The sequence below is a fragment of the Humulus lupulus genome, chromosome 6 (assembly GCF_963169125.1).
Source record: "Humulus lupulus chromosome 6, drHumLupu1.1, whole genome shotgun sequence".
Classification (NCBI taxonomy): domain Eukaryota; kingdom Viridiplantae; phylum Streptophyta; class Magnoliopsida; order Rosales; family Cannabaceae; genus Humulus; species Humulus lupulus.
The window spans coordinates 161,571,342-161,582,696 of NC_084798.1; the positions used below are offsets into that span (position 1 = coordinate 161,571,342).

General features: G+C 33.6%; 1 protein-coding gene across 1 annotated transcript; it reads left to right on the forward strand.

Annotated features, from left to right (window-relative positions):
* Nucleotides 1–5,085: 5,085 nt before the first annotated feature.
* Nucleotides 5,086–8,131, forward strand: LOC133785622 (7-dehydrocholesterol reductase-like). Its single transcript, XM_062224840.1, has 8 exons — nt 5,086–5,106; nt 5,501–5,627; nt 6,145–6,245; nt 6,732–6,857; nt 6,961–7,025; nt 7,306–7,387; nt 7,469–7,551; nt 7,885–8,131. Exons 1-8 carry the CDS (start codon nt 5,086–5,088, stop codon nt 7,949–7,951), a joined length of 672 nt encoding a protein of 223 aa, XP_062080824.1. The 3' UTR covers nt 7,952–8,131.
* The last annotated feature ends 3,224 nt before the right edge of the window (nt 8,132–11,355 follow it).

The window sequence follows — 11,355 nt, forward strand, 5'->3', positions numbered from 1 at the left end:
TAGGACTACAATGGCCATCATAACTTCTTGGGGCATGTTAGCTAAGCAAGTCATATGCCCATAAATTTGTGGGGCTTGCCAGCTAAGCAAGTTATATGCCCATAAATTCTTGGGGCTTGCTAGCTAGACAAGTCATATGCCCAAGGACTATAAAACATATTCTTGAGGCTTGTTATCTAAACAAGTCGTATGCCCAAGGACTATAAAACAAATAACATAACATATATCTTATCTTAGCATAAAACATATCATAACATAAACATAAAAACACATATATCTAGCCTATTTTCCTAACCAAAACCCGGGATATTTGGGAACAAGAACAGAATTAGAACACTCCTATAAACCAACAGTAAAATGGTGAGATTCTAAAGAAAAAGGGACGAAAAGAACACTAAACCATCCAAGAAGAAAATTACCAAGAAGAACCTTAAGTTTCAAGAACTTAAATACCTAATCAAGAATCACAAACAAGAATTAGGATCTGAATAAAAGAAAACTAAAGAACCATATAGAACTAAACTTAGGAATAGGAATACCTTGAATGATCTTATGGATTTGTCTAAACCTCAATACCAAAATCACACTAAATCTCACATCCCAAGTGTTTATAAAAGCTTGGAATGATAAAGCTTTAATCCCAAACCCAAGTGTATCTCTCTATAGTAACACTAGCACCTTGATGGCTCTGATCAAATGCTTGAAGAATGAAGAAAATGGCTGAGCACTAGGTCCTATTTATAGAGTGCAAGGAGTGAAACTAACCCCTTTTAATTTGAATAAATAAATGAATATAAAATGAAAAAGATTTGACTTTTCGTTCAAATGATGCTCAGAACTCGGTTAAAATCTTTCAAAGGTAGGTCTAAGTGGTTAAGGGTAATTTTCAAAATTAAAAACCAAACTTTTCAAAAATGAAGCACCAGGGGCGATATATCGCCTACCCTGGGCGATATATCAGCTCTACCCTAATCCCGAGCCCCGTTCGTACGTTCGTGCAAAGTCGACGTGTTTTCCGTATCTTCTGTAGGCGATATATTGGCCCCTAAGCTGCGATATATCGGCATACGTTGATATATTAAACACGTATTTGCACTTTTTCAGCATAATTTGAATTGGATAAACAACTTTGGCTGAGTAATAATACGATTCTAACAGCTACTAGAAGGTTCTATAGCTTCTAGATCTTTCTTTTATTAAAACTATTAATCAAAATACTTAACTCCTTAATAATCATGATTATGACAAGTGACATGCTCTTAATGGTTCTATCTAAACCTTAGGTTATAATAAATAATATATCTAGGACCGACAATATTAATCAAACCTTATGTTATAATTAATATTCTTAAACTATAGGTTAAACTTATAAAATCCATAACTGTTGCTATGAGTTTCCAACTAAGTCCCAACTTGAACCAAAATCCACGGTAACTAACATACTACTAACTAATACTAACTACTACTACTACTACTACTACTACTACTACTACTACTACTACTACCACTACCACTACCACTACCACTACCACTACCACTACCACTACCACTACCACTACCACCACCACCACTACCACTACCACCACTACCACCACCACCACCACCACCACCACCACCACCACCACCACCACCACCACCACCACCACCACCACCACCACTACCACCACTACCACCCTGCTGCTGCTGCTGCTGCTGCTGCTGCTGCTGCTACTGCTACTGCTACTGCTACTGCTACTACTACTACTACCTAGCTAGCTAAGTAAATATTTTGGGACTCTACATAGAATCTCTCATTGCATCTTTATATGTCAATGGATCATCTTTCTTTTTCTTTGTGTCAGATACAAGCATTTGAACTTCGTGTTCATAGCGAATTGGTTGTCTAGTAACATGCATACGTGGGAATGTTCTTAAAATTTAACTTTTAAAGTCGATAATTTCTACATGCTTATCTCATTGCCTTTTTAAAAAAAAATTATGCAAGATAATTTATTTTCCACTTATTTATTTCTTCATCAATTCTTTTAACCACATATTTGTCATTAAAAAAAATTTAGTACACAAATTTAATTTATTGAAATAATTCATTAGCTTTTAATTTCTCATAAATATTATAATAATTTCATTTATTATTAAATAACAATTAAACGAATGTAACAAAATGTTGTTACTTATAATGACTAAATGAATTTCTTGATTACTTTTTGAAAAATAATTTTACTAATAAAAAAACCGCATGTTTTTAAAGAGTGGAAAAATCACACTTTCCATATATAAAATCCATGACTTAATTTATTAGAGTATATGTTTTACTTATCTTAATTAAAAATGTATTTTCTCTTAATAACCAAAAAATCCAGCCAGCATATTATTTGATCAAAATCACTTAATTAAATTTAAACACTATTTTCTTTCACAAAATATAAAAAGAATTGCATGTTCATTATTTTGAATAAACGTCTATTATCATGCGAAATAAAATTTCATTTACTCATATAAAATCCAAATATCATTTTGAGACATTACTTGTGCATTTTAGAATCTTTGGTTTATCATTATCATGAAGTAAAATAAATATATAAAAAACAGAAAGCATAAAATCGCCTAACATGTTTAAACAATTCTTATAATTCTTTTTATCAATTTAACATTTTACCCTAACATGTTTTCTACATTCATACACCACACTATTACATTTAGCATGCAAATTAATCAACACAAAATCAAACACCAATGGTGGCCCTATGCCGAAACCTTCATGATCAAACATCTCACATCTTTTTTTTTTTATTTTTACAAGAATATTTAAGAGACAACATTATCATAAAATAGGTCAAACCAAAACTTAAGCCCTAACATTTATCTATTAACATTCTTGCATTCTTTTTACATAAATCATTAGATTTAAATAGTCATGAAAACATAGTCATAAGATCTCATACATCTTGTAAGCCCAAAATTCTATTCATGCTTGCCTAAATACCCATACACGCCCAAGCATACTCAAACACATTCAACCATAGAGCCCACACGCCTAGGCCATTTACTAGCACTACAACAATATTGAGTATATATTACATTAAAGAATAGCATATTTTTAAAAATGCTATTATTAATGGGGGATTAAAATTAACACGGAACTGATGAATAGTGATGAATAGTGGGGATTAAAATTTTTGGCGCCATATGACTAAAATCCCAGGCGGCAAAATGAATTTATGCCAAAATTCCCTTTCTCTCAGATTTTCTAAAGCCTTTCTCTCAGCCTCAATCTCTCACTCACGAAGTCTCTCCGCCCTCACCGAAGTCTCTCCGCCCTCAACTCATCTCTGCCTCCGCCCTCACCGAAGTCTCTGCCTCACGAAGACAACTTTCCAGAGTCGCGTCTCTCTGCCTCTCCGTCTGGACAGTTGTTGTGTTCACCGATCACCTCAGCGACGAGGAGTCTCTTTCACTCTCTTCCGATCGTGGCTGGTATTGCTCTGCTATTAGTCAATCGTTCTTAGATTTTCTTATAAAGTTCATTTAAAAAAAAAAAAAACTGGAGCTTTCCATTTCTAAAGTGAGAGTAAAACTCATTATTTCTGACTAACAAACTTGTAATTAGGTACTTCTTAAGTCTTTCTTATATAAAAGATTGGCCTGTCTGATTCTGCTTGCAGATTTTCTTATCTCATTCTTCAAATTTTTTTTTTTCCCATCCCCAGATTGCACCTTTCGATATTGAGTTTTCAGTGACACACAAGGAACTTGACTTCTCTCATTTGCTGGTTAGTTCCTCCAGAGCTAAACCTTTTGCTGCTATTCTTAACTAAAAATTTCATATAATGGAAGGAAGGTCTCAATTGTTGTTGAACTGTATTTCCAGGATCATTTAAGACGGCTACTTAGAGGTCAAGCCTCTCTATTTGATTGGTCTAGATCTTCTTCCCTGGCAAGGACCTTATCACCCAGAGTTTTGGAAAGTCAAATAGATGCTAAGAAGGTTTGTGATTCACTTGCAACTATTTATGCTGTTATTATTTTTTAGTGTGTAATACGTATATACATACAAGTATATAATTTTTTTTAAATTCTTAAATTTCTTTAGAACTCTGTTTAGTTCTTAGTTCAGCAAGCTCTTGAATATTTTTTTGCCGATGATATCAGCTTTGATGCTTTAAGGGAAGAATAAATGATAACCTTGTGGAGATGAACAAATTACATGAGAGAAATCTATGAGATACATAGACTAGTGCATGGAAGTTTATGACAATAGAGTTGAACCATTTTGAAATGCCTGAAAGTGGCACCGTCTTCCACTGATTCTGGCTCGTCTGGGAACATCATAATTGATTTCTATTGGGTAAGTGTGATTCTTCTTGGATTTCTGCTTTTCTTTTTTATTAAATTTGGGATGTGGTAAATTAGAAAAAAACTGTAATGAGATAAGGTTGTGAAGGTACATGTAAATTTAGGATTGTCGACTAGGTTTTTGGAGTGTGACATTCTTTGTAAGGATAATTCACCTATCAGTTGTTCTTAAGTCTTATTCAAGGGCTTTGTGCTATCACATGTAAATACTATTAGAAATCACAATAGTTCTCTGCTTGATTTCTTCTTCTTTTTTATTTATCTAGTTTTTTAATTTAAATAATCATAATAATAAAATTAGCACAAGTCTTGGCACCACTTGTCAACTGTCAAAAGGACTTTGAGTGGATTTTTGGTGGTGGTGGTTGTTACTTGTTTCTGTTAGTTTTTTGTTGTTGTCATTTTTACTATTTCAATTTTGCTAGAGAGTATGTGCTTTGTAGCAGCTTAAACTCTGCTGGGTTACTAAGTGTATGCGGTCATTATTGAAATTTTCCCAAACCATAACTTTTGAATATCCTTTCGAATTTCGATTGTCTTTTTGCAGGGTATGGAACTCTATCCTCGCATTGGTAAAAACTTCGACATTAAAGTTTTTACAAATTGCAGATTTGGAATGATGTCTTGGGAAGTTCTAGCTATAACCTATTGCATAAAGCAGGTAGCGTCTATGGCATAGTTGTGAATTATGCCTAATTATGTCAGTAATTCAGCATCACTTTGTTTATGTCCATGGTGTTGGTTGATGTGCCAGTTGCAATATGAATTGCATTTTAGGTTTGAAACTTGGTTCGCTTACAATTTGAAATATGTGGCAGCAGTGCAGCCATTTGATTGTGTGAACTTAGACTGTTAAAATTTTATTAACGAATCTGAGTTGCTTTGCCACAAAATCTCTACAATCCATTTCCAGCGGCCAATCATTTTCCCTCTTATTCAAGGATTGTTTCTCTGTATAATTCATTTGAACAAAAAGAACACTTAATCTTACTTTACTGTGTGCCCGTGCAGCTGGCCTGGTGGTTATTTCTTACCTCAAAATCAGACCCGACCTTCCTGTTTTACACTTCTACAACAGATTGCTTTGTGGACACACTCTTTAGCTCTTTTGCTAGTATTTAACGTCTATCTTTTTTCTTTTTACCAGTATGAAGTGAACGACAAAGTGGCTGATTCAATGCTTGTTAATACCATATTGATGCTGGTGTATGTTACTAAATTTTTTTGGTGGGAAGCTGGATACTGGAGCACAATGGATATTGCACATGATCGAGGTTCTACATCCTTTTATTTTAACTTTCCATCCTTGTTATCCATTATTTTATTAAACATCATTTTGGCAATAATCTTCTGGATGGTTTGATATTTTGGAACATGTACAAATTTAGATGTCTTATTATTTTTTTGAATGCATACTAAGCATAACTTATATTTATGAATTAAGTGAGATAGAAATAAGATAACTCGTCTTCTATGAAGTCATCATCATTAAAGTCTCTTACTTTCGTTACCATTCGAAGATTATAGTTACTTCCCCTTTAACCTTTTCCATCTATTGCTGTATTTGATCCCAATTACTTGGATTGGCTACCATGACGTTGCAAATTCTTGGCCTTAATTTTAGCAGATAAATTGTTTCTACTACCTAATTTTTCACTGTGATTAGAAGAGACCAAATAATTATTAAACAAATGTTCTTGTAGTGCTGAATTTATCTATTGCTTCTTTCCCGTTCTTTTGGTTTGTTCATACTTTCTCTCATTTGGATCATTGTACCTATCATTTTGACAGCTGGTTTTTATATTTGCTGGGGATGCCTTGTATGGGTGCCTTCTATATATACTTCTCCTGGCATGTACCTGGTCAATCATCCTGTACACCTTGGAACTCAGGTATAAAGTTTTCTATTCTAAGTTTATTTGGTCAATAAAATGTAATATTACTGCTTTCGTTCAGGAACAGTTCCAAAATGTTTTTCAACCTTTTCAAAATGTGAACACTTTTCTGCATTACTAGAGAGTAGGAAACTATAGCAATGGCTATGTAGATACCTTGGTGGGATTCAAACTTTAGACCTTATGGAAGCAAACCACATGTCTTCCCATTTGAGCTAACTCCCCTTGGTATACACCAGTAATATTATTATTAGCTTGTAAAAGCTGTATATTGGCAATTTGAGTTAGAAGCTGCAAATCTATTCTACCAGCCAAATGCAAAAGTTGAATGCTTGTAACTTTGTTTGTAAGCTGCCAAGCCCATGAGATGAGCGTAGACTTGATTTTTTTTGCAACCAACCATACTTTCTTTTCTGTCCTATTTCCCCATTGTCCCTGTTAAATTAATTCTTAATTTTAGTTGTCTACTTTGCTTTGTCACAGTTGGCACTCTACATCCTAGTAGCAGGCATTCTTTGCATATACATCAACTACGACTGTGATAGGCAAAGGCAAGAGTTTCGCAGAACAAATGGCAAAGCTTTGGTTTGGGGTAAAGCTCCATCAAAGGTATATGGTTCTCTGAAACTCGTTATTTGGTTCTCATTATACATACAATTTTTTGTATATCTGCTGCTAAATCCTACATAATTCTTCCCTTTCTGTTTCACAGATAACTGCCACTTACACTACCACAACTAGGGAAACAAAAAGCAGCACTCTTTTAACTTCGGGATGGTACGTTTTCAGGCTCTGCCATGTAAATATGAACTAACTGGATTTTTTTTTCTTCTTGGTTATGAATGCGGGGGGTGAGCATGCTGTTGTTGGCCTACTTGCTCCAACAGGATGTTGGAAACCTTGAAATGGGTACACTATGTATATAAAATGAGCATTCTAACCATGTGGATGGTTTGGTTTTCTGATAGAGGGTGCTTTCTTCTTCTATTTCTATGAGCCATTGTCCTAATTTGTCAAATGCTAAAATTCTAAAAACAAAGTTCTCTGGTTCACGCAGGTGGGGATTAGCTCGACATTTCCACTATGTCCCAGAAATATTAGCTGCATTTTTCTGGACTGTTCCAGCTCTTTTTAACCACGTAAGTAATTTTCCTTCTGGGGTTTAGATTTGTTTATGTTGTTAGAAGTTGTGTTTGAATTGAATCACTTTTGTCCTGCAGGCTTTACCCTACTTTTATGTGGTGTTTCTTACAATCCTTCTCCTCGACCGGGCGAAAAGGGATGATGATCGGTGCCGATCCAAGTAAGCAAACACAATCTCATCATTTGTTTATGAAAAATTATATGTCCCTTAAAAATTGCAAAGGTAAACCTTCCAAATTTAGTTTTTCAAATAGATCCCGAAGTTGAGGTAATTCATTAGTTAAAACTTACCTTATGAGTGCTACTAGTTTATTTGCTTGTATGGGAGAGACAAACTCTGATCATGTTAGTGGTTTCTGGTCCAACAGGTGTAGACAATTTACAAACCGATGCCAGTGTAGAGAAAAATAAATAAGTAGATGAAATGAATAATGGTTTACGCGTTTTCATACAGATAAAGGCATAAAATCTTGACATGTGATTGTTATTGTAGGTATGGAAAATACTGGAAATTGTACTGCGAGAAGGTTCGGTACAGGGTCATCCCCGGAATTTACTGAGAAAATGTTGCACAAGTGTTTGTTCTATGTTGAGAATGGCATGTATATTCAGCCTTTCCAAATTAAATGATAGCAGGCTGGTATCATGTTGTTGTTATTGTTGTTTTTGTAATGGTCAACTTTATGGATGTTGTATTTCTCTCATCTTCAATGACCAAAAACTTTTCTTGTTTAGGAAAATTACTATAAAGTTTTGTTTCTATTTTTCATTTTTGAAGTAAAAATTGTTCAAGATTATAAAACTTTATTATGTTATGCTTTCAAACTTAAGTTAGAACTAAGATCTCATGAAGTAGACACATTTATGGTTTGAATTAGTTATTGTTTAATGTAATACTTATGGTTTATCAATCTATTGAGAATTACATTTTATGATTAATTTTGAATTTTTTTATCAAAATACAATAATGAAAATCTTTTAATTAAAAAAAAACCATATAAGTATACTTATCAAAATAAAATTTAAAATTTTATTACTATATGTTATGATTTAAAAGCATATTATAAGCGTAAAAAATCGTTATGGTTTATATAGTATAACAAACTAAAAATGTTATCAAAATAATCAAATGTAACAGTTGAAAAGTGTTATGAAAAAAATACAAGATTAAACTTCAAATTTATAATCAAAGACTCTATCTAAATGTTATTATTTGAATATTATAGCACCTAAAAATGTGTTATTGAATAGTTTAAGATAACACCGAACATAACATTCAAAAAATGTTATAGAAAAGACTGGACTTTTAATAACATGGGCTACGTTAGCATTTTCAGAAGTGCTATCAATAGTCCCAGATAGCACTTTTTAAGTGTTATGAATACTGTTTTTTCTTGTAGTGTAGAATACAAACTTCATAGCAAATACTTTAAAGAAACTACTCATACATAATCATGCATATTTCCTTTCATGATCTTATGGATTACAAGAAAGAAAACAAATTTTCAACATAAAAGAACATAACCGATCAACCAATAAAACGCACAGCAAGATTATATCCAAAGAGATCACAACAACAATAAGAACAATTATAAGGATAGAGGTTCCATTACCTCCTTTTATAGAAATCAAAGAACTCAAAAATAACTATGGCCACCCTCTTTGATTGCTAGCCTTCAACACCTTATCATCATCACCAAACCATTAGAAAAACCAAACCAAATTCTCATATCAATCAACATAAGGGACAAAAGAACAATCTTACCCTTGTAGGCCGAAACCTAGGCCAACACCTCCCATATGCTCTTGGGAGATTAAATCCTAGCATCACCATGAATTCCACCAAACTTAGAACCATGAAAAAGAGGAAAAAAATGAAATCAACCTAAACCCATATACCATAGGCAATTCGAATCCTTCTTTTCCCTTATTCTTTCCTTCTTTCTCCTCTCCACAAGCTCCCTCTCTCTCTTCTTTTCTCTCTCTTTGCACAACAGCCACTAGGGCTTCTCAAACTCTTATCCTCTTCTATATAAAGCCCCCCCTTTGACTGAACCCTATAGCTAGGAAAAGAAAAGGAAAAATTCCCCATTTTAATATCCCCTTTATTTTGCCAATTAACTCACAATATAATATCATAAATCAAATAGTAGGCTGTCCCCATTTTCTTGATTCCCCACTTATGTCTACTCCTCCCAAAAATAGAAACAAGCCCTCCATGGTTTCCCATTAGCCTCACACACCATTCTCTCTATCTCTTCCCTTTTCAATTTCTTAGATAAATAAAATAAAAAAGAAATTAGGCAACCATGCACATGCACACAAACAAGTGCTCAAGTGCATCTTTTCTAACAATGCACCTTGGTGCACACAACCAAACTCATGAACTTAAAAATTAAATAATTAAATAAAATAATTAACAAATTAAATTCACATAATATCTACCAAACAATTCAAACAATTACAAATAAAATAAAGTACAAAATTAATTAAAATAAAATAAAAAGTTAGTGCCCTACAAACAACCCTCCCACTACGATGAGGCTCTCACTTATTCTAACTAGAACTTGTGGCTTCTTTTTGTTGTTTTTCATTGTGAATAGTTGGTGATCTATTTACTTGATCTGAGACTATTTCCTCCAGTACTTCTTTATTGCGAGGCTTGTGGTTATTAACATATTCATGTTCAAGAAAAGTGGCATTTGTCGATACATATGTTTATTTTCTTTTGGACTATAGATATACCACCTTTAGTCTCTTTGGAATACCCTACAAACATGCACAATTCGGTTCGTGAGTCTAACTTTCCAGTCTTTCCTTTCAACACATGTGATGGACACCCCCAAATACGAAAAATGGTGCAAATTAGGTTTACAAACATTCCATAGTTCTAATATTGTCTTCTGGATTGACTTGGATGGAACAACATTCAATATGTACATTGCACATTGAACTGCATAGCCCCGGAATGACAATGGTAATGATGAATAGCTCATCATTGATCTAACCATTTTGATGTGGTGTTCCAGGTGTTGTGAGTTGTGGTTGAATTCCATACTTAGGCAAATGGTCCTCGAATTCATAATCCATGTACTCTCCTCCTCAATCAGATCAAAGAACTTTTAGTGATTTACCTAACTGTTTTTCAAATTCTGCTTTGAATTCTTTAAATTCCCCAAAAGTTTCATATTTCATTTTAATTAATTATAGGTAAACATATCATGAATAATCATCAATAAAAGTGATGAAGTATTCAAACCCTCCCCTTGCGTGTACATTAAATGGACCACACACGTGAGTGTGTACAAGTTGGAGTGGTTCCTTGGCTCTTGAACCTTTAGGAGAGAAATGTATTTTGGTCATCTTGCCTTCTAGACAGGATTCACAAATTGGAAGAGAACAAATATTTAATTCTCTTAAAGGACCTTCCTTTACTAACTTGTTTATCCTATCCAAACCAATGTCTCAATCTCAAGTACCATAGATACGTTTCACTATCAGAATCAGTCTTCTAACGTTTAATAGATCTTGAATTAGAAACTTTAAATATTTTAGAGTTGTAGATTGATCATTTTTTATCCTCAATTTATACAGCCCATCATTGGGTTTTGCATGACAATCAAATTATTACTAAAGGAAATACCAAAACCTTGTTCATGCAACATAGAAACAGAATTAAGTTTCTAGTGAATCCAGGAATAAAATAAAAATTGTCCAAAATGAGAAATTTATTTTTATTAGATATTAAAACGAACTGTTCCAACTTCTTTGGCAGAGACGACCTGATCACTGCCAACCCTCATGGTCACCTCGTCATCAGCAAGCTCCCTCAATGAACAAAGAATTTGTAAAGAAAAGGAAATAAGGTTAGTGACACCATAATCAACAATCCAAGATGATGTATCATCTTCCACTAAACAAGGTTCTATAATAATTAAATCAAATTTACCTTTCTTTGTAGAGA

Bases quoted from the DNA above. Each gene is read 5' to 3' on its own strand.
- LOC133785622 (XM_062224840.1), top strand. From the start codon at position 5,086: ATGGTGTTGGTTGATGTGCCA. The intron at 5,107-5,500 runs GTTGCAATATGA...TCTTTTTACCAG, and splicing joins TGGTGTTGGTTGATGTGCCA to TATGAAGTGAACGACAAAGT. The intron at 5,628-6,144 runs GTTCTACATCCT...TCATTTTGACAG, and splicing joins GGATATTGCACATGATCGAG to CTGGTTTTTATATTTGCTGG.